The sequence below is a fragment of the Zootoca vivipara genome, chromosome 5 (assembly GCF_963506605.1).
Source record: "Zootoca vivipara chromosome 5, rZooViv1.1, whole genome shotgun sequence".
Classification (NCBI taxonomy): domain Eukaryota; kingdom Metazoa; phylum Chordata; class Lepidosauria; order Squamata; family Lacertidae; genus Zootoca; species Zootoca vivipara.
Window position 1 is genome coordinate 86,370,338 of NC_083280.1, and position 26,744 is coordinate 86,397,081.

At 46.1% G+C, this 26,744-nt stretch overlaps 1 protein-coding gene and 1 long non-coding RNA gene across 4 annotated transcripts; one reads left to right on the forward strand and one right to left on the reverse strand.

The window, feature by feature from the left end:
* Window positions 1-565: 565 nt before the first annotated feature.
* PITX3 (paired like homeodomain 3) lies at window positions 566-3,942 on the reverse strand. Of its 2 annotated transcripts, XR_004693901.2 has the most exons (4): window positions 3,813-3,942; window positions 2,979-3,184; window positions 1,333-2,255; window positions 566-1,174 (listed from the first exon to the last, which is right to left on the reverse strand). XR_004693901.2 is itself a non-coding variant. In XM_035138117.2 (3 exons), exons 1-3 carry the CDS (start codon window positions 3,919-3,921, stop codon window positions 1,707-1,709), a joined length of 864 nt encoding a protein of 287 aa, XP_034994008.1. In that variant the 5' UTR covers window positions 3,922-3,942; the 3' UTR covers window positions 566-1,706. The 2 variants fall into 2 exon arrangements, 1 of the variants encoding a protein (XP_034994008.1); XM_035138117.2 differs by having other exon boundaries at window positions 566-2,255.
* On the forward strand, window positions 2,436-25,262 carry LOC118096369 (uncharacterized). Of its 2 annotated transcripts, XR_004693903.2 has the most exons (4): window positions 2,436-3,525; window positions 3,836-3,996; window positions 21,928-22,057; window positions 24,424-25,262. It is a non-coding gene; the product is annotated as an uncharacterized LOC118096369 (long non-coding RNA). The 2 variants fall into 2 exon arrangements; XR_004693902.2 differs by lacking the exons at window positions 21,928-22,057; window positions 24,424-25,262 and adding an exon at window positions 5,439-6,061.
* The last annotated feature ends 1,482 nt before the right edge of the window (window positions 25,263-26,744 follow it).

Below are 26,744 nucleotides of genomic sequence, written 5' to 3' on the forward strand. Positions count from 1 at the left end.
ATGCTCAATAAAGACCAGATACAATGTAGCCTCTGTGAAAGCTTTGTGGAAAGCAAATCATGCTCAATAAATAGGTTGTCTGGAGCAGTGATTGGGTTCACGCTACATGTCTGAAGACAGTTTTTTTAAAAAAACGGGTTCCCCACGTCAAGGCTGCAGTGAGAACATAATGGATAGACAAAATATACCGGATAAAAATAGGCATACTTGTGTCAGTTTACATTTTAAACTTTAGCAGGACCAAGAATAGCCTGGGAATGAGGCAAATTTCTGGTTTTGAAGTGTTTTCAGTCCATGTCCCCTTGGAACAGTGTTCCACAGTAATTCAAGCCTCTAAATTTTTGGAGGTTCAAATACGACTCTCCGAAAACATTATAACTAAAAGCTGATGTAAACGAACGTGAGTAAAACGTCAAGAGTACCAATATCTCAGCCTTTTAGTAGAAAACGTGCAATCTACCCAAATATGAAAATGTAAGACCTAGCGATCTGCTGCATGGTGCTATTTTTGGCAAACTCGAGGGTAACACCTAATTTTCAGACACACTGAGTTCTAAGATTAAAAAAAAAAAGTCTGCTGTGACTGCAAAGCCCAGTTTCTCCACATTCAGGAGGGGAAAGCAACAGAACGCTTTCATCCTGGATGCTGGTTCCACATTGCTCTTGCAATAAACAGACACTCATAAAGATTTCGAGGATTTCTTCCGATTTATTTTGTAATGGAATTTATTGTTGGGAGCACGAAAGAGTCATTGACTGCAAAAGGAAAGCAATGGGGTTCTGTATGTGGATATACTGATATTTAACTCCCGCCTGGTCGAAAATGAAATCCAACAGGGAATGTTTTATTTGCTCATATTTCTCTATATCTTTTCACTCTTCCCTTCCCCGACTTCCACAGGCAGGCATGGGAGGAACTATGCAGCTCTCGGTTGTCACTGTTTTGTTTTTTTGCTAAAGTCAAAGTTCTGTATCCCTTTTGGCGACCTGCTAGCACTGCAGCTTCTGCTGTAGTCTTAGAAACCAGTGTAAATCGGGGGGCAGGATCTGATCATAGTGCCCGAGTGGATCTCTCCATTCAGCTGGGTCCCAAACCCTCCCCACGCACGGCTCATAATCCCTCTTCCATAACCACATCTTCCTTTGCCGACTCTCAACTACAAAAGGCCGAAATCTGCAAAGAAGAAGAAGAAGAGACAGAACATTGTGCAAACATTCGTGAAAGAAATCTAATCCTCAATGCACCGATCTGTGGTTTTTCCAGCACAGCGTTTAGACCTCGGAGGGTTTTGTGTTGCCAGGCATGCAAATCGCCGCGGCGCACAGACATACGTTGTGAGTGGAATCAGCAGCTGCACCGTTGTCCCTCCCCCCTTTCCTGGGTCTCCCTTTCTCCGTATTGTTGCACGAACGGGTTGCCTGTTCTCGGACCGGAGCAGGAGCAAGCCGAGAGCTATCGCATTACAGCGCCGGATTGACAATGACCTCAGAGCCTGGCAGAAAAGTCCTCTTTCCCAAATGGGCTTTCGATGAGTGGTTGTGTCTACTTTCACCAAAAACAAAAGAGAGAAGTCAGAAAGTTTATAATAGCATGGTCATAACGAAGAACATCTTCCTGGAATTTGGTTGGTCTGGGTGTGGCTGTCGGGCTAACGGCCAAGTTCCTGATTATCGGGGTTGGGTGGGTGGTAAAGGGTCCTAGTCCTTCATACTGGCCTGTCCACAGCATACTGGCAAGGGCTGAGGCTGGAGGCTGCTGTCTGCACTGCCGGATAGGTGAAGTTGGCATGTTGTTTGGCCTTCAACCTCAGGCTAGCCAGGCTGGAGTTGCACGTGTCCCGGTACATGTATGGGCTGGCTGGGGAAGCGTATGGGCAGGTACTGGAGGAAACGGCAGAGTTAAGGCCGGGGCTGTTGAGGTTGTTGAGGCTGGGGCCTGGCACGCCAGTCACTGTGGAGGGAGCTACCATGGATGAAGGCATGGGCATGGAGCCGATGGAGCTAGGCGTGGAGAACATGGGCTGCGACGAGAGGGGGCTGACGTTCATTGAGTTGAAGAAGGGGAAGCTCTTTGCCGACAGGGTGCTGGTGGCAAGGCCTTTGGTGGCCCAGCTGTTGTACGAATAGCCGCTGTACATGTCATCGTAAGGCTGCATCAGTCCATTGAACTGGGCTCCAAAGCTGTTCTTGCAGAGTTCGGCCTGTTGGTTCCTTTCCCGCTTCCTCCACTTGGCTCTGCGGTTCTTAAACCACACCTGCGAGAGAAAGGGAGCGTTTTCTTAAGTTAGCATTCTGTGTGTGATAGCTTGGTGAGAAGAGCTTTTTGCCCGCCAGGCGGGGCTGAACTACAACTCCCATCGGCCTCAGTGAATATCGCAAAGGATCATGGGAGCTGCAGTTACAACGGGTCCTCAGCAATGCTAGAGAACAGGTGGAACTTGCAACAAAATGTGGCAGGCATCCTCACTTCTAAAATGAGTACGGGATCCCAGCCAACCATTATCTCCCATCACCCAATGTTCCAACTTTCTTTCCCCTTATGTTACTCCTCATTCCATGTCTACTGAGCATGCTCAATCCACAATGGGCTTTTGTTGGTGTTCCTCCTCCCCTGTGTGTCCCCCCTGTCCTTTCAGCTTGTTCATGTTTGGGGAGGAAATGTACTTCTGCAAACCCCAGGGTTTCCTCAAGCATGCAAGTATCTCCCCCTTGTATCTTAGTGATTCTACTTTGGTGGCACTTGCTGCTTGAGTTCATTATTAGGAGTGATTGTGAGAGGAGTGCCTCACTTTTTAAAATGCAAGATTTTGAGAGCAATCTGTTCCTCAGAAAATACTTGCACTGTATAATAGCTCACACAAAAAGATAAAAGCCACATGCAGAGGCCTCTTCTGCTTGGTCTGCTATGTGGTTCGTTATCGAATCCTCAAATTCTGACCACATTAAGAGAAAGTGGAGCGGGTGTTAATGAGGCCTACCCGGACTCTGGCTTCAGTCAAGTTGGTCCAGACAGCAATTTCCTCCCGGGTGCTCATGTCCGGATAGCGGTTCCTCTGGAAAGTGGCTTCCAGCTCCTGGAGTTGTTGGCTAGTGAAGTGAGTTCTCTGCCTGCGCTGCTTCTTTTTCAAGGAGCCATCCTCAGGATTGGAGTCATCAGTCTGGTTCTGCTGTGACTTTTCTGTGTCTGTGAAAGCAAAAGCAAGAGCACAGATTTGTTGTAATATACTGTATTACTGACTCACAATTGCGTGCAAGAAAGGGTTAACCTGAGCTCAGGTTGCCAGTGTGGGCGGAGCTTAGCAGGCTCTTAGTCTTTTCTCTTCCTGCTTCCTGGAACTAGCAAGAAGAACCAAATCTCTCAAAAAATGAGATTTCGAAGCCTGTATCTTTACTAACCCAAAGATTGCATGATCCTTTTTTGTAAAGAAACAAAATACTTTTATTTTTAAGTCATTTGGAAGCTTTTTCATCTCTGATTTACTGCCAGTGGTTGGAGACTTATTTGCTGTAACTTCTGGAAACTTTGTGAGTAAAATATTCACTTATCTGCAAAGTCAAATGCCTGTGATTTATTCTAGCCTGGGGGGGTGGATTGGGGAGAGGGCATGACCTGGGAAATCCCTGAGGGCCAGCTAGAGGCCTGGATTTTGGCCTTCAGGCATGAGGTTCTGCAGCTCTCCTCTACCAGTTATGATACGCTCATGTCTAAGAAACAAATATAGAGCATTTCCCTTTCTAATCAGGCCAGAGCTGGAGGTTATGAAATGAGAAGCACCGTTTGCTGTTCAGAGCAAAGCCAATTTTGTACTTACCGCTGTGCTCTTGCCCCTTGCAGCTGTGCTCATGTTGTGGTGTCCCCGACTCTGAGAGGGAGAGATTGGGACTGTGGGCCTCTGAATCAGTGAGCAAGTTGAACTCCATCGGCCTGGAATAGGAACCGGAGAAGAGCTGAAAAAGAGGCCCAAGTGATGTCTGAGTGGCGTATATGATTAGCAGGTAAGTTTACTTGGTAGGAATAAGTTCAACTAAGTGGGGTTAACTTCCAATAAGTGTGCTTGTTGCAGCCACAGGCTAACACTGTGAACAGTTAGGTGTCTTTACTCCAGAACAGGTTCCATTGTGCACAGTGGGATTCTTACCTTCCAAGTCCCGGACTGCAGAATCCGGGACCGGCAGCCGTGTGACACCGGAAGTTGCATCGACGTAACTTCCGGTGTGGCTTTGCCCTTCTATAGGCACCAAAAATGGCCGCCGCCGGCTTCGAAAGTCACTTGTACGCATGTCAGGAAGTGCGTCGACGCAACTTCCGGTGTCGCTCCGCCCATCTATGGGCACCAAAAATGGCCGACGACGACACCGGAAGTCGCTTCTATGCACTTCGGGACATGCGTAGATGCGACTTTTGAAGCCGGCGGTGGCCATTTTTGGTGCCCATAGAAGGGCAAATCAGAAAGGAAAAAAATGGCCGCCGGCAGGAGAAAATAACGGAGAAAAACGGGAGACAAAGTGATACGGGGGACCACCGGGAAAAGGTAAGTAAAAACGGGGGTTTCCTGGGGAAAACGGGGTACTTGGCAGCTATGGTGGGATTTACTTCTGGGAGTGCAGCTACCTTTCAAAACTAACAAATAAACCTTCCTGTTTGTGGACTGGTAGTTTAATGCCAAATGTTTGTGATCTGGTTACTTTCAGAAGCTGAAGACAAGCTGACCTTTGGCCTCTGGTGCAAAATTTACACCTATTTCCACAACGCAGGCAGTGTCAAAGCTGGGAGGCAGTGTCTGCTTGTGAAATGGTGGGCATCTTCCCCCTCCCTTCCCTCACATTTTCCTCCAGTTTCAGCCTGCACTTTTATTACAGAGAACAACATATATGCAGTTAGAAATATTTGTGTCGTCCCCCCCACCCCTGACTCCTTTTCCAAGATAAAGAAAGGCCAGTGTTTTTAAGAGAGAAAAAACCTCCGGACGGTTTCCCCCCTCTGCAGTAGACACGAAGGTAAGCACAGTGGTTTGGCACATGTGCACACGCATGCATAGACAAGCGCATGTGTGAAAGCGCACAAGTCGTCATGGCACTTTGAGATGGTGCACCTGTACGTGAAACACTGTGAAGGCGGGAGCCGTGTTTGCCTCAATATACCTTTTTCATGCAGCATTTTGTGCAAGGAGGCGAGTCCATCTGCGGCTCTGGCTATTGTCATGGCTTTTGCGTGGTTCCTGGAATTATGCAGAAACGCACAGCACATTAATTCCTCGGATTAAGACTTGATTAAGATGTGTGTAACTTTGCAGTCTCAGAATTTATTAAGGCCCCCTTCTCAAAGAAGCAGCAGATGGAATTTCTTCCCAGTGTTTGTAGATGATAATTCCACCCCCCCTCTCTGACAGCTATTTGCATGCGGCTGCATCTGCCGAGCACAATTTTCTCTCTTCCAGGGACTGATGCTGCACAGATTTGATTCAAATCCCTCATTTTCACCTGCTAAAGACCTGAAGCGAGACAGAGCAAGAGGTGACAAGTTTAGCCAATTTGCAGAAATATAAGTGGCATTAAAAAAGAGATCTGTAGGCACCCCAGAAAGAGGTTTTATTCTGCCTGAAGCAAAAGGTATTTTCGGAACAATTTTGCTTCTGTACAAGAAGCTACACATCACACCTATTTTTGCAGCCCTGGCCCTGTATGTTTCCATTGACTGAACTGGGACACGAACTCAAAAGAGTATGTTTCAGAACACAGCCTCAAATATTTGTTGCTGAGTGAGCAGCAATAGGCAGGGAATTTCTCGTTGTTCTATGCCCTGGCCCCAAATCAGCTTGTCATTGTTTCGAAAATAATATTTTTTTGCTCAGTCTTGCTGCTGTTTGCTGGTATGAGCTAAGTATGAATTCATCTCTGGCTATTTCTAAGCACAAGAACTACATTTCACTGTTCTTCCTCATCACTGAATAGAAGTTTATGTTCTGAAGGAAGCCATCTTCCACTTGATGATGTGAATCAACACGCAAATGTATGAGCTGAAGGACCAGAACTACCCAAAGCACAAGAGGAGACTTGATATAGGGTGGCAATGACCAGGGCCAGAATAATCCTGGTCAGGCCACGTAGGCCCAAAGAGCAAGAGGAACTCCATTTTGTATATTCAATTCTAAATCTCTCTGCCTCTGATAGAAAGCAAACAGGCACAGCATGTTTGCACATCTAATGCAAAGATCTAACCACACACAGCACTTCTAAGAAATTCTAGCATAAACCACAAGAGCAAGAGGATGCAGCCCACCGCAAGTTCTAAGTAGGGCACAACCACAATTGTGCCTGTAAAATTCCACATAGACACGTGTATGAAGGTACCAGGTACATAACGCCACCTAGTAGAGTTGGGCGGGTGACTTTGCATCTTGGGGTGCTCTCTCTTGATTGGTTGATGAAGTACTGCAGAAAGGCTGATCTTCACTCTGTCAAAAAGGTATAAAAGCACTCTGTGTATGCCCATGGGTCGGGCAGAATGAGAAACTCATTCTCACTGCCACCATTTATTGCAATAAATGTTTTAATAAATCTGTTTTATAATATGTACAACTGCCTGAGATTTCGTCTGGTCAATTTGGGAAGCCAATCATCCATATTACATTTCTGGTGACCTTACATTTCTGGTGCAAGCGTGACTCGGATGAGGGCATTTCCCTGAACCAGAGGCAGTCCCCTTTTGCCCCACTGGACAGGGCGCAGATTCCTAACGGCGCCTCTGGTCTGGTGCACACCGGCAGACTTTTTCCGGAGGATCAGAGGTGGCCCTTGAGTTTCCGTGCCCTGGACGAAGAGGCAAAAGGACCGAGGTTGGAAGGGAAGAACAGGAAAAGCCGGCTGGGGTAAGTAGAAAGGGGAAAGGTACCTTGAAGGGAATTGGCCCCCTTTAATGAGGGGAAGGGAGATCCTGATCACATCTCCAGCGTGTTGGTAGTACTCAGTTAATCAGAGGTCAACTGGGAAAACCAGGCGCTTTGGGTAAGAGGCAAAAGGGAGGAGGAAAATGTGTATGTTAGTAGTCAGTAGGGAGGAGGTCCCCTGACAAATAGATACTTAGGAAACAAGGAAAAACTGGGAGGTAGAGTGTGGTAAAGTGTCCAATGCATCGTATGTGTGGCAAAGTTTGCAGTGCATGCTCTGGTTGAATGAGGGGATACTTTACAGGGCCATAAATGGGAGGAGTATGGTCAAGAGGAGGGAAAAATGTGATTTCCCTAGAATTCATGATAGATAAATTCAGAATGCTATAAAAGAAATTTAATTTACAAGTCCTGCCAACAACAAGTTCAGAGAGAAAAAAAAAAAGGTGGTGCAAACCGGTATTCCCCCAAAGAGAAGAAAGGCATTGTGAGAAAGAAGATGAAGAGAAAGGCAGTGGTTAAACAGCAACAAATAATGGCTCAAGAACCAGTGAGGAACCAGAAGGGGTTCAAAGGTCACTGGTGAAGGTCAGTTGCTAGGACGGAGATGTCTCGGTCAATGTAAAAGAGGAAGGAAGAGTGTTCGGAGAAAGATGGGACAAGGGGGTCCCAGCAGAAGAGAGTTCGTTGGCTTGGCAGGCATGGCAAGGAGCCGTGGTCAAGGTGACCTAGGAGTTACCTGTTGGACTTTGTTATAAACATAGGCACCCAGTATTCTGTTTTTAAATATACTTGAAACAGCCCCCAAAAGCCAAAAGAAGCATCAGACTGATTTTATGCCTAAAAGGGCTGTACAAACAGACAGCGGAGGATTTGTTCAGAAAAATCATCTCTGCAACCTTTAGAATGCTATTCACCACACTAGAAATGAGGCTACCCACCCCCACAGGAAAAAAAATCATGTACTTAAGTAGTTCACAACGCAAGAGACAATAGATTTTATTTGAACAATTAACATCTTTTCCCCAAGTCCTGTTGAATCTGTGCAGACTTTAGTTTTTGGGGAAACTTACAAGAATGGGGAAAAAGAGACATTTGAGTCCTTCAAAAAGCAAACTACGTTTAAAGGGTTTAACCCTCCTACCTGCAACCCCATTTCATATGTTTTTGTGACAGCAACATGTTGGAAAATTTGTAGAACTGCATATTTTAATGAAATGAATGTTTATCAACTAAAGAATTCAGGATAAGGTAGAAGGAAGTTATACTGAATTGAGATTTGTGTGTAAAGACATTGTTTGAATCTAACACTACGTTGGAAGACAGGCTGCAACATCTCAATAACTCTCAAACCTCCGGCAGAGATGTGTGGCGTAACCCCCCTTATTTGGTTACACAAGCGATTCTGCATGATTTGTATTTGCACAACTTGCTTTCTCCTGCAACCTGCACTTAGAGACTGTGGCTGTGCCTGGCTGGTGTTGCCATTTCGGACATTCTATTGTGTGACATTGTGTGACCAAGACCGTTGCTGTGAAAGTAGGGAGAAAAAGATGTTATGCTTTGGAGGTCCACGTTTCAGCTTACAAAAACACTACTGCTCTAAATGCTTTGACTTTAAAAAATTTATGTCTCACGGAAACAGCCCGTTGCTACAAAGCAGCTGTAAGTTTTTTTCTTCTTCTAGAAACCACAAGACTTTGCATAATTTGAAAAACAGGCTTCAGTATCCTAGCAGAACTCAGCCGGCGGCAGCTGGATGGGAGGCAAATACGGATTTAAAGGACCCCTCCTTAACCCTGCACATGCATGAAGTTCTGTGGAAGGAAAGAGAAACCACGGGGAGATCCTGAAAGATGGACCAGACGTGGAATCCTGTTGCAAGCCTTGTGAAATTCTGCAAAGACTGCTGTAAGGCACTGCTGCTATATCCCAGAGATGACTTCTCAACTAACTGCTGCTACATCCCAGAGATGACTTCTGTGTGCCAGACACACCTCAATGTCCAATACGTGGGACGCACTACCTCGGAGAGTTTGGTGGTGGACTAACCAGCAAGAAGTTCTAAAACAGCAGCGGCAGCTACAAGGACAATCTCTCTCTCCCCCCCCCCTCCTTTGTTTTTTATCTACAGGAAATCACTCGAGCGAACAGCGTGTAGCCTTGCGGAGCCTGACACAATGGTTCCAGCCTGACGCTAGCGAGTCCCTGAGTGAATCCTTGAAGGAAGGGAGACGAGACCCTCTTCATTCCTAGGTGGTGAGGTATCAATTCCATCCGGTGAAAGTGCCTGAGATGACCCCCTGGATCCACACCCTGCTGTACCTAATCAGGAGTGGGTACCCAGCGCACGGTGCACCAGTTTCCCCTTGCAGCGTCTGACCGGCAAAAGACGCCCAGCGCATGGGAAACCGAAGTAGCCCCTGCTGTGACACTCCGGACGCTGTCACTCGACGCACGGGTTGAGGAATGTCCATCTTATGCAGCACCAAACACAAGGAGACAAGGAGACGCAGTAAATCTTAGACCCTTATATATGTATGTATGTATGTATGTATGTATGTATGTATGTATGTATGTATATTTGTATGGGAGGCATCAATTGAGTGGGACCCACAGTAGAAGTCTACCTGCCCCCAAAGCAGTATCCTTAATTTGGAAGGAAGGGCAGTGTACCTGCCTCACTTGAGCGAACAGACCCAAAACAGTTTCAGAAATTGAAACATGGGGTGGGTTCCAGCAACTCCCTAGGTCATACAGATATGGGGAGGGTTCCAGCAACTCCCTAGGTGATACAGGGCTATAGCTGGGTTGGGGATGTAACTGGAAGAGCTGGCCAGGTGCACCCCTCAGTTCTGGCTTTGGAAATGATGGGAGAAGCTTCTGGTAGCCCACTGATATCTAATGCAAGCCTCTCCTGATTCTGGCAAACTGGAACAATAGCCATTCTTTCTGTAGCCAAATGCTCAGCTAGGACAAACCTCCAATTGTTATATATATATATATTCCTGGCCTTTAGAACTGTGTAGGAACTTTTGAAACCCACTGATTTGCATTGAAGCCCAGTACTGAGCTGAGAGAGAACTGTGTATTTTCCTGCTGACATAAAGTTTTGGAAAAAGTGGCTAAAGCCCCTTGGCTTTTAGATTTCCAGCAACTATAGTATCCTAGTATCTCTGAAGACTAGTGTGGCCATTATAGATTCATGGCCCACCTGAGAGAAAGAACCCTTTGTTGCCAAAAGTCTGTATTGCGATTTTTTTGTTGTGCCTCAAATGGAAATGCAATGTAGTAGAAAGTGGCACTTGTGCTTCGACAAAAATGATGTTTGTATAATGCAAATATGTGTTCCCAGTTAGGTCTAACACGAAGGCTAAAAACTTCAACAGAAAATGCTTAGGAGTTATGGAAATAGATTAATCAAAAGCTGAACCAGGCTTAAATTCAGCAAGCATTTTTACTCTGCTTTATAGCATCAAGCTGAAGCAGGAAAAAAAAAACTTTCATGGTTATTTTACACTGACAGTTCTGCAGACTGAATGCCTTAATCTACAGGCTCTCAGAGTTTGTGTATAGCCCTATGAATTAGCTGATGGTGTCTATCCTAACAATGAATTATCCTTTCCCCCTTAGGAAAGTTTCCAACCCCATGTGTAAACTGCTTAGTAATGCACGTTATTCACAAGTTTTAGAAACACTAGCTTGTATACCTTAAGTTAAGAAGTTTCAAAATGAAGGTCTGAATGTGCCAGGTAACAAAATTTAGGTCTGTTTGTAAAATATTTTGCTATTTGATTTAAGAAAAGCACTGTACTATGTCTTTAATGACTGCTAGTTCCTGATCACAGCCGGAGGTTCCTGGAACCTTTTTAGTTCTGGTGACACTAAGAAACATTTAACAGCCTTGGTCAGGTATTTTAACTGTTCAGTAGAAAAGGCAGCCCCCACCCCGAAGTTCTCTATCTGCCTTGCACTGTTTCCCTGGAAGTCAAAAACCTAACATTTGAGCAAGCTTCCAGTTAGCCTTCTTCTGCCCTACATACCTCTTTGCAGCCCAGCAATCTTCTGAGGGCTCTGAACTAGCATCTGTATACAACCAGAGTAAACGTGTTGAGAGTGATGTTAAAAACATTAAGAAGCAGGCTGCTTTGTACCACAAGGTTAGCCTAGACGGTGCAGGTCTGCCCAGTGTATGGAGTTAGATTAGTTATTGGCTCCCAGGTTGGTCATAGTTAAAAGAGATTCTGCTTGTAATATCAATTTTCTTTCTTATTGTCTTAGCCCTATGCAGAACCTTGGTTTGTAAAAAAGCTTCTGGTAACCCTTCTGAGACAAGCTGAGTAACAAGCTGGGAAAAGTCAGCAGAAGCTTCCTCACTTACTTTGCTCTCTGTTGCCCATCCTTTGGCCTAACATTGGAGCATGGGAAGCTGCTGGCTCCTCTGTAGAATCATAGAGTTGGAAGAGACCACAAGGGCCATCCAGTCCAACCCCCTGCCAAACAGGAAACACCAGGAAACACTGTAGTGCGATGGGTCAATCAAATGGAGATGCAGAAACACACCTGTTCTTCATCTCCATATTGAAGAGGAGGGAATATAGGGTGGCAATGACCAGGGCCAGAATAATCCTGGTCAGGCCACGTAGGCCCAAAGAGCAAGAGGAACTCCATTTTGTATATTCAATTCTAAATCTCTCTGCCTCTGATAGAAAGCAAACAGGCACAGCATGTTTGCACATCTAATGCAAAGATCTAACCACACACAGCACTTCTAAGAAATTCTAGCATAAACCACAAGAGCAAGAGGATGCAGCCCACCGCAAGTTCTAAGTAGGGCACAACCACAATTGTGCCTGTAAAATTCCACATAGACACGTGTATGAAGGTACCAGGTACATAACGCCACCTAGTAGAGTTGGGCGGGTGACTTTGCATCTTGGGGTGCTCTCTCTTGATTGGTTGATGAAGTACTGCAGAAAGGCTGATCTTCACTCTGTCAAAAAGGTATAAAAGCACTCTGTGTATGCCCATGGGTCGGGCAGAATGAGAAACTCATTCTCACTGCCACCATTTATTGCAATAAATGTTTTAATAAATCTGTTTTATAATATGTACAACTGCCTGAGATTTCGTCTGGTCAATTTGGGAAGCCAATCATCCATATTACATTTCTGGTGACCTTACATTGACACAGGACATTTTTAGCTCAACAACAGAGATAGGCCAAACTACAACAGAAAAAAACAACAACTAGAGCTAATTTGAATTAAAACTAGTGTGTTGTTTTTTTCTGGTGGTACGTGCCGGTACACAGGACCGGCATCTCCACCCACCCCCAAAATCAAAGCCTTGTGCCTCCTTCCCAAAGCCCAGGAAGCTTCTGCCTGGCTTACGGAGGGAAGTAAAAACAAAACAAAACACTGGTCACGACTCTCTAACATCTCCAACCTTCCCCTTCTTCTTTTTCCCATGGTTCCTCATGCTATCCACTTTTGCCAATGGCAGTTCAGCCCCATTCCCCAATTCTCAGTTCCCGGGGAAAGCATTGACCGCAGGTATGCGCGAAAGGAGGTGGGTCTTTCAGCAGTTTGGGGCCTGAGTCATTTGGGGGCTTCAAACCCCAACACAAACAGCTTGAACTGGGCCTGAAAATAAACCAGCAACCAGGGCAGCTGTTTTAAAACAGGAGGGTATATGAGATCTAAACAGAACTGGAATCTGGCTGCTGCATTTTGGGCCCATTGATGTTTCTGAGTTGCCTTCAAGAGCAACCCCACATAGAGAACATTGCAATCATCCAATCTGGAAGTTGCCAGACAACAGACAACACAGCCATCTATGTCCAAAAGAGGTTGTAGCTGGCAGGGGCGGAGGAAGCCACTCGGGCGCCTGGGGCAGTGTGCTTGGGGCAGGGCGAGTCGCCCACAGAGGCAGGCAAGCCACCCATAGGGGCGGGGTGCACCACGGGGCCTCTGGGGTCTGCCTGCCTCCTCTCACTCAGCTGCCCTACAGCTAGATGGGAGGCAGCGGGCGGACCATTTGGACAGCACAGAGCCTGTGCGCGCCCAAGCCACCGAGCCCGCATGGCTCGGGTGCTCTGCAGGCCCCACGGCGAGTGCCACCCGGCATTTTGTCAACCCCCTCAGTGGTGACACCTGGGGCGGCTCACACACACTGCACCCCCTTTCTCCGCCCCCAGTAGCTGGCGAACCTGCCAGAGCTGGAAAAAGCCACTCGGAGCATTTAAGGGTGGCTATTCAGAGTTCTGTGCGGACTTCCACTCTGTCGCTCCGAAACTGACCATTCTGGGACACCACGAATGGCTCTATCTCATCCTCATTACTGCTTTAAACACGCACACTGAGCCACCAGGGGAGATTTGGGCCATGTGTGGTGTCATCAGCATAAATATAAACTTCTCTGTCCAACCATGTTCCGAGGACCAGGGCAGCAGCAAATTCAGATGATATCTGATTTTGAACACACAGCCCAGAAATGCACAAAAGGGGGGAAATGATCTAAGTTCAAGGAAAGGTCATGAATTTCTTGTATATAAGAATTTGGGGGAGGATGGTGGACGGGAGTATAAAGCATCAGGGCAATTTTCCTACACTTGTGATCTTAATGGAATTGAAACGGGAACCATGGGAAACCATTAATCACCGGAAGATAAACAGCCATGATTAGCTTGCTACTCAGAAGTAGCTGAGGGCCTGTTGGTAAGACAAGGCAAGCTGTAAGGTTTCTGCATTATCCAGTCCTCTGTTCCCATCAGGTTCATCTGAACCAGCTTCCAGTTCAAGGTACCAGTTATTTAAAACCCAGTCCCAGCATAGCCTTAGACGGCACTCTCTCCTGTTTCTTTCCTCCATCATTTGTGATCAGCAAGTAAGAACAGCAACTAAGGCCAAAGGACCTTTTGTTGTAAGAAAGGGATCATTCGCACAACTTATTCACAGTCAACTTTCTAACAACAATGTATATATATATTTAAAATTTCTGTGAAGTAATTCAACATTCCACATATCCTGTGTTTCAGTACATTTAAATTTTCTGTTGTAAACCTCTGAGCACCTTTTAGATGGAAAGTAGCTATGCATTTACAATTTAATACCGTATAAAACAAATATGCTATGACAGATTTTTAAAAGTTGTGGGAATTAAGGGATAAATGGCCTGTGAAAGACTTGCAGTTCCTTCCTTCCTTCCTTTATAGACAATGAAAACTACAGAGAGTAGAAAGTTAGAGAGAACCATCTCGTTGTCTACATATGCTGTTTCATGCTGAATGTTTAAATGTTTCCCCCTGCCTGTGGAAATCAAATGAGAAACCCAAGGTTTTAATTTACCTGGGACAGGGCGACAGAATGTCCACTCTCAGACAAATTTTCCTTCTGACATATATATATCTTATGTAAAAGGTTGGTTTAAGCTGGTTTGCCAACACTTTAAAATAATCCTCCCAATGCGAGTGCAGTCTGTCAACCCGAAATTTGAGGGTCAATGCAGCTGGGGCTGAGGGAGAGTGGCTTGTGAGAGTAAGCTTCACTCTGAGAACTTCAGAGGGTTAGGCTGAGGCCAAGGGAGTTGCTTGCAACATCGCTGCAATGTAATCTACTGCTGTTGTGCTTTTTTTGAAGACTGAGGGACCGTGCTGAAGAAATTAGCTTACATTAGTCTTGCAATGTAGTCCAGTGTTAATATAATGGATCAGGGGGGACATAGGCTGGTATGGATTTCTAGCCAAATTCTGCCGCCCCCCCACCCCCGCAAATAGATTACACATCAAACTTCTTCGCAGGCCGAATTACTGCTTGTCCAGTTACTTTTAAGTATTTTATACCACCTTTCAATCATATTCTCAGGGGGGGCTTACAAATCCAGAGCTCAACTGAATTCAAAAGCCTAATGGTTTCATTTGCCACATTGGCATGTCACATTAAGTCAACCTTCCAACATTTCTCCAATAAAAATAGGAACATCGGGACATCTGGGATCAAATCAGAAATCAGGATGGCTTCTGTAAATCCAGGACCGTCCCTGGAAAATAGGGACATTGGGGTACAAATGTACTGGCAGGGGCAAACTTTGGTAATATGGCGCCCCAAGAGAGGACAAAATTTCCGCCTCCCATTTCTTATGATGGCAATAATTCTTTTTCTAATCCCAGTTGCTCTTTTTATGGATCTTCTCAGTAGGTACCTGTAAAGGTAAATGACCCCTGGACAGTTAAGTCCAGTCAAACTTGACAATGGGGTGTGGCGCTCATCTCCATTTTCAGGCCGAGGGAGCTGGCGTTTGTCCACAGACAGCTTTCCAGGTCATGTGGCCAGCATGACTAAACCGCTTCTGGCGCAACAGAACACCGTGATGGAAGCCAGAGAGCATGGGAATGCCATTTATATTCCTGCCACAGTGGTACCTATGTATCTACTTGCACTGGTGTGCTTTCGAACTGCTAGGTTGGCAGAAGCTGGGACAGAGCAATGGGAGATCACACCGTCACAGGGGTTCGAACCTCTGATCTTCTGATCGGCAAGCCCAAGAGACTCAGTGGTTTAGACTACGGTACCTGTATAAATTGTTGTTGTTGTTGTTGTTGTTGTTGTTGTTGTTGTTGTTGTTGTTGTTGTTATGCACACCTCCATGGCCCAGCGCCATCCTAAATCCAGCACTGCTACTGGACCCCAAGGAGATGGTAGCTGCTTTACTCCTCCCTGGCCAAGCTTTGGCTCAACATGTCATCCAAACCCATGTTTGTGATTAAGGTCTCTCCTCTTTAGCCAACAAACCTGGAATCATGGTTAATGGCTTAGCTGCTGCCCTGCACTAATCTGGGGTGAGACTATGCTCTTAGAAGCTGCAGCCATCAGGGTAAAACGTGTCCCCACATATCACATGTTGTTGTTTTCATTCTTAACCAGCTCTGCATTGCTTTCAGATTGCTGTTTCCTGCACAACTGTGTCACACAACCTAGAATGATCTAACTATGGCAGGGAGTGACAAAGAATTAAAACAAACTTCCACGTTAAGTTAAGGGATGCTGTCTGGGAGCTTTTTACTAGACAATCATTTTCTCTGGTGTTCTGATGCCACTGCATAGCCAAAGAGATCCATGGGCCCACACGGCTGCAGTAACGGGGAAACCTTTGATACTGGATCCTAAGGTTCATGGTGCAATTTTGGGCAAATTAAACAGCAAAATAATGTGTTATAAAAGTAATTTATGGATCTACAGTGCCTTAGTAAAAGACATATCCATGTAGCAAGCTTGGAACATTTGTCAAAGAGCATAGGCTTCCCTGCTTGCTTATCAAGTGGAAAACACTTATCAAATATCACACACTCTATAGTCTAAAGATAGGGGATGATGTATAGGTTGGCAAAAAAAGAATAAGATTTTGCATACCCTTCAACATTTCACTCTTGTAAATGAGTGTGTAGTCCTAGGGGCATGGTCCAAGGCCTTAACACAATTCAGACTCGTATCCACCACAATTAGAAAACAAGAGCTAAAAGTGTGCGCATGCACTCATTCCAACTAGCCGATAAAAGCTGTGGGGCAAGCCACATACCCCACAGCTGTTCAAATACATATGAAACACATAGCTTCCTTTACGCAATTTACAACAGGAATAGGGGATCTGTGGCTCTTCAGCTCTTAGCCTCCCAACTCCCAATGTCAACCCTAGCCAGCATAGATAATGGTTAGGGATTATGGGAGTTGTAGTCCAACAACATGTGGAGAGTCACAGGCTCCCCTTCCCTGATTCAGAGGATGTTGTTGTTGTTTAGTCGTTTAGTCGTGTCCGACTCTTCGTGACCCCATGGACCATAGCACGCCAGGCACTCCTGTCTTGCACTGCCTCCCGCAGTTTGGTCAAACTCATGTTTGTAGCTTCGAGAACACTGTCCATCCATCTTGTCCTCTGTCGTCCCCTTCTCCTAGTGCCCTCAATCTTTCCCAACATCAGGGTCTTTTCCAAGGATTCTTCTCTTCTCATGAGGTGGCCAAAGTATTGGAGCCTCAGCTTCACGATCTGTCCTTCCAGGGAGCACTCAGGGCTGATTTCCTTAAGAATGGATAGGTTTGATCTTCTAGCAGTCCATGGGACTCTCAAGAGTCTCCTCCAGCACCATAATTCAAAAGCATCAATTCTTCGGCGATCAGCCTTCTTTATGGTCCAGCTCTCACTTCCATACATCACTACTGGGAAAACCATAGCTTTAACTATACGGACCTTTGTCGGCAAGGTGATGTCTCTGCTTTTTAAGATGCTGTCTAGGTTTGTCATTGCTTTTCTCCCAAGAAGCAGGCGTCTTTTAATTTCGTGACTGCTGTCACCATCTGCAGTGATCAAGGAGCCCAAGAAAGTAAAATCTCTCACTGCCTCCAGAGGATATTCAGAGGATATTGAACCCATTTTATAGCCGAGGGTGATGAAATGTACAGTTAGAAATTAGCCAGGCGCCAGGCGCATTTTGCTACTGGTGTGGGTCCAGTTGCAACTATGTGGAGATTTCTGATCGCCAGGTTGGTGACCACAGTTTAAAAACCTCTGCCTTAGACCATAGTGAATTCCATTTCTGTTTCCACTGTGTGTATTTCTCCTTACATACTGGGGCAAGTGAATTGTAAGAGTAAGCTGCAGTTTAGTTTAGTTTAGATCATAGAATTGTAGTGTTGAAAGGGACTCTGAGGGCCATCGAGTCTAACCCCCAGGCGAATAAACATTCTGTTGTGGCAACCGTAACCTAGATTTAAGGTGCCATTTGGCACCTAGCTTATATATCTGAGTTTCCAGCGCTGAGTAACTGACTACGAGTTCAATTCAGTGGCTACGGCACAGAATTCTTAAGCAGAAATAAAGAGAGCACTTCTGAACATATGCAGACTGTTTTCCCCTCGCCACTGAGCAACTGCAAGTTTCCCCCTTCCCACGCACTTAAAAGTAAGAAGTGGTGCTTACAGAATGATGGCATATCACTCACACCAATACACATCTGGTGGCATATGATCGCGTGCAGCACTTTTTGATAAAAGTTTTTTCAAATTCTTGGAGAGCCTATTCCAAAGACACAACTATAATATATATATTGAAAAATTAAGTACTGTACTGATCTAACATCAGTTGCAAGCAAATGATGACCAGAGCAGATATCTGATGGGAGGGCGTTCCAGAGGGAGGGTGCCACCACCGAGAAGGTCCTCTGCCTGGTTCCCTGTAACTTCGCTTCTTGCAGTGAGGGAACCGCCAGAAGGCCCTCGGCGCTGAACCTCAGTGTCCGGGTTGAACAATGAGGGGGTGGAGAAGCTCCTTCAGGTATACATTAGTGGCTTAAAACACAGAGAGGTCACCCCCCGGTTGCATTTCAAGTCACATTTTCACTCTGCTGTGCACATCAGAGGGGAGGGGGGGTTGCCTTCACCTGATGCATTTTGCCTGATTTCCTGCAATGTCCCCCAACTCCTTTTCCATGAAACCGTCATTTGTGCAGACGCTGTCATCCATGCAAGCAGAACAGCTGTCTCAAAGGTACACACCTCAACTGCGGAAGGAAATGTGGCTTCAGTTTCCTTCCAGATTGGAGCTGGTTTGAGGGAAAACATATCAGACAACAGTATTTCTCAAGACACTACGAGGTAACGTTGCGTGTACTTGGATTCAAAACCAGAATCCAAAACACAGTGGAAGCAGATTAAGGTATACACAGCCTTAGAATGGGAACATTAGGATCACATTAACACATCCCATTAGGATCACATTAACACTTCCCCCTAGGCCTAGGGGGATCATCCTGCAAATGTTATAGGACAGGGCTGTCCAACTTCCAAGAGACTACGATCTACTCCCACTATAAAAAAAAACCTGGCAGTGATCTACCCATTGGATTGACCAGTGTTGTTGAGCTTCTTGGGGGGACCAGGGACATCCTGCGATCGACCGGTAGATCTCAAGATAGACCTGTTGTACAGGCCTGTTATACAAGAACCAGTCCTTGGTAACAGACTCCGATAAGGTATTTTGTTTGGATGCTACACCCATAATAAATTATACTATTGGACCTGGAAAAACGCATGAAAATTTGGGTCACTGATTCTCATTCTGCCCCTACTTTCTCCCAAGTGTGACAAGGAATCACATTTTTGAAGGACTAAAGAGTGTGCTTGCTTGCAAATATAGGTAATTATTAAAACAACAACAACAACAACAACAACAACAACAACAGAAATCCTGTTTGTTTTATGTGGGCTGCGACATTCCCATGCATATTAATGGACGATGAGCTGGTTTCCCTGGTGCAATATTCAGAGATGAAAGAAGAGAAGCCGAGAAAAATTATTTAAAGTCAGAAAGATTCTGATTCACTTCATTTCCTATGCAAGGTACCGTTCGTTTGGCAACGGAAGCAACATTTGGGATAATGACAAGCTGAGGCATAGGCAAACTCAAGCCCTCCAGATGTTTGGAACTACAATTCCCATCATCCCTAGCTAACAGGACCAGTGGTCAGGGATGATAGGAATTGTAGTCCCAAACATCTGGAGGGCCGGAGTTTGCCTATGCCTGGGTTACTTGCTCCAGACAGTGGGCTGAAGTTCGCATCTATGAAAACAGGGATGACAAAAGGAAAACGGAACACTGTGTGCTGTTGTTGTGATAGTTCATCTGTTCTGTAGGCTAGGGGGAATTTGCTGACTCGTCTTTCAGGAACCTCTCTCTGATGCTGCAAGAGCTACTAACACCATGTTAGGTGAGGAGAAGGGGGGGACTCAACCACAATTGCCCCGATGGTGTGGAATTACCTTCCTGGTGTGGTGTGGAGTTTCTCTGGTCTTATAGCTTTTGAGATCATGTTCTTCTCCAGGGATGGGTTCTGTGACCCTGTGCTTCTGCTGCTGATTTCATTGCATTTATTACAATTGCATTTATTACAATATCAGGCATCCCCAAACTGCGGCCCTCCAGATGTTTTGGCCTACAACTCCCATGATCCCTAGCTAACAGGACCAGTGGTCGGGGAAGATGGGAATTGTAGTCCCAAAACATCTGGAGGGCCGAAGTTTTGGGGTGCCTGGTTTAAATTTGTTCTGATGTTACTTGTACTGTATTACCTTGCAAGCTTTGGAAACATAAATTATATTTTTTTTAAGCAATGGCAAAACTTCACAGAACTGCCGGTTTTCATTCTTGCCCACCATTCAGAGGAAGAGCTCAAGTCCAGCTAAGGATATAAGGGTGGCTGATTTATCATTGCTGTTAAACATCCTTTACTCTAAAAGGTCTAAGAGATTGCTAATGTCACTTGTGCTATGGAACAGTGTACATTACTTATAATATTTATATCCCACCTGTCCCTGTTAAAGAAGACGTACACTACTTCATTTTATCTCCTTAGGAATAGTTTGGAAGAGACATCAGGACTGTTCATCTGTTACATTCAGTGCACATACAGTTTTTGCACAGTGTACACAAGATTGCTAATTTTTACACATATGAAGTTATGGACATTCTATACACATCTGGTGGCATATGATCGCGTGCAGCACTTTTTGATAAAAGTTTTTTTTTCAAATTCTTGGAGAGCCTATTCCAAAGACACAACTATAATATATATATTGAAATTTATTATTATTATTATTGGTTGGGGCTAGAATGCTGCTTCTTAAATATTGCGGGGTGGTATCAAACATTCTGTCAGCTGGCGAATGGCTTGGAAATATGGTAGATTGCAATTATGGCAACTTTTGAAGCACTCTCAAAAGCTACAGTGGGATTTATTGAAGCAATTTTAAAGAATTGCTAGGAAATAGTTGTTATGGCTGCAATCCTACACACATTATAAAGTTTTTAACATCGCTACAGTTATTGGCATCTTTGGTCTTAATTTTTTAAAACAATGTTACATTTTTATATTACGCTTGCTCTTTTTATAGCTTTGTATGGTTCTTTTTGTTTCAGATTCTTGTTTAATGTACAAAGATTTGGGCATTACTTTCTCCCATTTCCCCCCCCCTTCTGCTTTCCCCCATTTTCAATTTTCTAATAAGTGGATTTTTGAAAAGGAAGTGGGCGATAAGAGTTTTCAACCCGTTTTTTTCAGTGGGTATAGCGAGTCTAACTAACATTGGCCTTCACCCTGTTAACATTTTCCCACTTACAAACATTGATTTAACAAGAAGGGAAGAAGCAAAATAAACAGTTCAGTAACAAATAGTCAAATTAAGGTGGGTCTCTAAATAACTACAGCAACAAAAACAGGAGAGGATAGAGTTCAAATAATCAGCTATCTACCACCGAGTAATTAGGGTATCTTTTAGAGCATTCTCTGTTGCCGCTGCTACAGTCCTGGATTGGGAAGCAGCTGTAGGCTTCATCCTCTCATTCCCTAGCTGCAGAATGATGTTTTAGGGCAGGAGGCAGCAGTTCTCTGCTCCACTGGCTTATCTGCATGTTGCTTTTTTACTCTCTCACTCCCTCTCTGTGGTTTCACATGATCTCCCCTCTCCCAAATCTCCCACTCTCCCAGCAAAAACAACAACTACATGTCCTCTTAATCTCCTGTCATCAAGCTCCTCAGAGCCAAAACACTTGTGTTCCAGGTATCGCACAGAAAGCCACACTTTATACAGGGTCATGTAAGGTTATAATGTATAACCAGTTCACATGAGGCAGAAGCATTTCAGGAGGGTGGAGAGGAGGGATCTCCCTTGTGGAGAGGGTCTGGGACCCAAGGAGGGGCACAGCCTGGGGAGTGTCCCGAGGACTGGACAAGAAGTTTTTGGGGCTGCATTCCCCCACCCAAATCAAGTAAATAAATAAAAATACTTAACTAAAAGTAGAAACAATCAGAATAATATTTGAAACTGAAATACTCGCTGAGGTCACTTGGACTTTCAGCAAATCCAATAAAACTTGTTTTAGTTGATTTTTAAAAAAAACAAAACAAAAAAGGCTTCTTCTTTGTAATTTTGCAATATATACTCGTTAACCACATGAAAGATACTCCCTGATGACAATGTTTTACTGTATTTAGCTTCCTAGTTTTCAAACGACTGAAGATTTTGACAGATCCTTCTGAGCCCTTGGGGTCAAAAGAAAGTAATTTGAAACAACTGTTGTTGAGACACTTCATTCTGAATCTGCTAGACCGAGGATAGTGACAGGTGGGTGTCCTGCCCCACCCCACCCCCAACATAAATCCTGGCTACACCCATGATCCCCACATTGCCTGTATTTATACACATGCACAGGAGTGGATGTATACTATAGATCCCACAATATGTTGAGATTGGCTAAGGAGACCTGGCTTACACTCCTGAGCAGCCATGTGGCATGGCTGAAAACCTATGCAAGTTGCCTGGCTGGGCAGTAAGCTGCGTCAAACTCCCTGGTCCTGTCTTCTGGCTGGTTTTGCAAAACAAAAAGAGCTTGAGTCAGCAGAAACACATTCTTTGTTTAGAATCAGCAATGCAAGCATTTAGACTGCTAGCATGAAATGGGAACCCGGACAAAGGAAAAGAAAGAAGTATCTAGCCTGATTATTTCCCACATCTTCTGACATCCTCTACGCTGGTCTGTCTCAAACAGCAGCAAATCTTGAATACCTCCTTGTCACCTTGTTTACTTGTTGGAGAAAGGAGAATCACACCCCTGCCCCACTAGGCCTGAAAATACCCAGGATGGCCTCAAGTTTTCATACCAGAGAGAATTCAAGGCAACCATGGTGTTTTAGCAGACACAGCAATCCAGGAACATCTCAGGGCTGCCAACTCACAGCCGTGTCTGTGGCAGGAATCCCACCTTTCCGTCATGGATGCAAAAAGGGATTTGGTTCCCATTTCTGGTAAAGTCCTAGTTAAATGACCTCTCATCATTCCCCACCCCCAAAACAAGCCCACTGAACCTTACACCACTTTCCCACTTAGCAAAGCTGCCTGCACATTAGTCAAAATCCCCCCCCACACACACATGGGATGGGACACAATTTGCTGCTCAAACCAGGGGTTTTCAAAGGATGTGGCAGAAGAAAATAGAAAGTGTGGCAGGAAGATTCAAGGGCAATCAAAGAAACACAAACATTTCAGTGTAGTATAGGGTAAAGGTAAAGGTACAGGGACCCCTGACCATTAGGTCCAGTCGTGACCAACTCTGGGGTTGCGCGCTCATCTTGCATTATTGGCCGAGGGAGCCGGCATACAGCTTCCAGGTCATGTGGCCAGCATGACAAAGCCGCTTCTGGTGAACCAGAGCAGCACACGAAAACGCCGTTTACCTTCCCGCTGTAGCGGTCCCTATTTATCTACTTGCACTTTGACGTGCTTTCGAACTGCTAGGTTGGCAGGAGCTGGGACCAAGCAATGGGAGCTCACCCCGTCACAGGGATTCAAACCTCCAACCTTCTGATCAGCAAGCCCTAGGCTCTGTGGTTTAACCCACAGCGCCACCTGCGTCCCTGTAGTATAGGATAAGATAGCACAAAACAATTGTTTTACTTGTAGGATATGCACAGATGAGAGCAATCCTACTTGTGATCTTTTTCTTTCCCAATGCATTTCTTATCATAGAATCATAGAATTGTTGAGTTGAAAGGGACCATGAGGGTCATATTGTACAAACACCCTGCAATGCAGGAATATTTTGTCTTCAAAGTGGGGCTCAAACCCATGACCCTGAGATTGAGGGCCTCCTACTCTACCAACTGAGCTACCGGTATGTCAGCTATCAAATAAAAAAACCACAAAATCTTACCGCAAATTTTTATTCTGAAAAAAGTTGCCAGAGGGAAAAAAAATTGAGAACCACTGTCCACACCCATCGGGGCCATCCATCTCATGCCCCTTTGAAAGCCAAACCGGCCCCAGTGGAGCCGTAACGCTGCCTGTGTGTAGCAACTCAGTCAGCACCCTTCGAACCCGCAGCGCTTAGCTCCCAGCGAGCAAAGGACCAGCGGGTCGCCTGCCCTCAAGGGGGCGCCCCTCCCGCTCCTGGGAGGCGCCCCGCCACCGCTCCGAGAGGGGGGGTGGGAAGGGGCCGCCTAGCCAATCGCCCACGAGGCGGGCTCTCTCCTGCCAAGCCGAAAGCGGCCACGTCGGGGCGGTCGGCAGCTGCAAGCCAGCTGCGCCTTTCTAGGCCTCGCTAATCTGGCACCGCAAAATCAGGGGGAGCTGGTGGGGAGGCGCACCCGGGGAGGCACCACCACCGAACTGTGGATTGGGACCACGAGGTGCTCCTCATGCTCCCTCCACCGGGGTGAAAGTGTTGCAAAGCGTTAGCCACGAATCGCGCGCCAGATCAACCCGGTCGCGCGCGGGGAATCATGAAATTGGAGAGTTTGGAAGGGGTCCCCGAGGCCGAGGGGGTCATCCAGTCTAAGCCGCTGCAACGAATGAGAGTGGGGGTAGGTCGGTGGGTAGGGGTCTGGGTGGTACGTCAAAGGTGCTGCCTCTTATTCCTGCCACCATTCCGCCGCTCTCGCTGAACTTGCGCGGAGTGCAAAGTGCGTAAAAAACTCCTTTATCTCTTTACCCAGATCCACTATTGGGAGAACCGACTGCGGCCCAAACGGCTTCCCGCACCCCTACCCCCTGATCCGAAGCGAGGCGGCGGGGCTGCTCCCTTGTTTGTCCTGAGCTGGGCGGCCAGAAGGCGTCCAAGCATCGCCGCCACTGCGCACACGCGGTTCTGTGGTGGCGCCCCGATGGCAACTACTGTACTAAGACTTCTAAATGCTACGGTGCTTTCTTACGGTGTTTTATAAGCAAAAGTCTGCACAACAGAAGCGAGGAAGGAATTGCGAAAAAAGCGATTAGACAGCGGGGGCCGGCTTTCCCCCCCCGGCCCCCTTTTCCAACGCACAGCGTGGAGAGTTGGGTGGCTACTGGGAGGGAGTCCAGCTTGTGCGCGAATAGTCCGCCGAGTATTTGGCGTTTTCAGCCCAGACTAGATGCTGCGCTTTTCTTCCCCGAGTCACAGTTTGCTTGTGGCACCGACTTAGCAATGCCTGCTGGTTTCCCTTTCTGATCATAATGGGGGGGGGGGTCATTTGTAAAGAGCACTGGTGATCAAGTGCCAAGTAAGCCCTGATAAACTAAAACCACACAGTAAACTTATGCACAATATTCGTGGGGTGGGGGAGAAACGGTTATTATGGACATATTTTTAGCCTACTTATGGTTTTACTATGGACATAGAACTTTGCATATCGTTGCATTCCGAGTAAGAAAAGACGCAAAAACTGAAAATTTACTTTAGTGTCACGAATGTGCAAATTACTGCATTCTGTTTTGTTGAATTATAATTGCGATTATTTTAAATAAAGGACAAACGTATTGATATTGTGGTTTATTTTGATGCATTTACATCTTCCTAGTCGCCTTGGTTTTCATTCCGAATAAAGTCAGGATGAAATATGTTTTTGAACAATTTTACTGTTAAATTATTTTTATTTGGTCTTTGAAAAATATTGTCTTCTGTAAGTAATGTTACATTATAAATAGAAATTTGAATAGAGAAAATAGTCCCAAAACTATTAATCAATAACTATTAATAAAGTAACTGAATTAATAAGGTGACATCAACATGCATTTGGGTTTTGTTTTGTTTTTCGTTTGAGGCTTTGCTTTTTGCAGCGGTTTGTCGATTTAATAATCATTCTTCTCTCTGAACGGTCTCCTTCCTAGGCAGAATCTAATTTTTATTTTCGTTAACTGAGGATAGATTTTAACCAAAATTAAAATAGAATAGTCCTGCTGATAAGGAGCCGTATTTGCCAGCAAAAAGCGGAGAAAAATTAAACAAGGGTTCCCAAGGGGGAGACCGAATATCTCCTCTTCTGGGAACCTGCAAGATCCCTCCGGTTGTAAACAGGAGCCGGATCCTTACATAAATATCATTTGTCTATCTGTCCAAAAACCGGCGGACTTTCCCCGAACCATTTCTCTCTCTCTCTCTCTCTCTCTCTCTCTCTCTCTCTCTCTCTCTCTCTCTTTTGGCATACCCGCAAGCTTGTTTTTATCAAACCGTTACCTTACAAAAGAAACCCCGGCTCATAATTTCGCCCGTCTACAGCACTGCTTTTTCGATTCTGCACGGAAACTTAACCGGCGTCTGGGTTGTAGTTCAGAAAGCAGAGTTTATCCGAGTCGGAAGGATCGCCTCGGCTCTCCTGCCCAGGCGCCTCGATTGTGCCCTAGCCACCGGATCAACTCACCCTCGGGTTTCCGAGCCCCCCCCCCGCCCCGTCCGTCTCACTGGAGTGCCCAGGAGCACTTCGCGAAGCCTCGACGGCAACGAGAGCCAGTGCGCCGCCGGGGACAAGGAGAGCCAGTGCGCCGCTCCAGGACAGCAGAAAATCACGCTCGGCCCACCGGCTGCGGCAGGGGGAGGCTGAGCAGAAGAAAGACCGGTCGACCTTCACCACAGGTTTGAAGGGAAGGCCGGGACCAGACAAAGGACAAGATTCGCCCTCACCTTTCCAAGAGCACCTGGCAGAATAGGCATCACCACACCCGGCGCCGGAGCAGCAAGGCAAGGGGCGCGCAATACAAGCCATCGGGCACACCCAGCCTTGTCCCGGCACCCCGCCCCGTCCTGCCCCGCTATCGGCTGCCTCCATTGCCTCGCGCCGCGGGGAGAAGCCGGCACAGCGACCACTTACAGCGCGCGGCGTCCGTGCGCCCAGAAAGAGCCGTCGGCTGTCCTTGCCTCGCCTCCGCGCCAGCCTTCGGGGCTGCCCAGCTTCGGCTCCGCTCGTCGTAAGTCCCTGCGGAGTAGTGCTGCCGAGCTGCGTGCGCTTGGCCGCAGCCTGCTGGAGGAGGGTCCCGCCGTCGAGTGCGTCCCCTTCGCGGGGGC

Coding starts and splice junctions, on each gene's coding strand:
- PITX3 (XM_035138117.2), bottom strand. CDS start 3,921: ATGGAGTTCAACTTGCTCACTGATTCAGAGGCCCACAGTCCCAATCTC. Junction 3,185..3,812: donor CAAGGGGCAAGAGCACAGCG/GTAAGTACAAAA, acceptor TTGCTTTCACAG/ACACAGAAAAGTCACAGCAG. Junction 2,256..2,978: donor TGACTGAAGCCAGAGTCCGG/GTAGGCCTCATT, acceptor TTTCTCTCGCAG/GTGTGGTTTAAGAACCGCAG.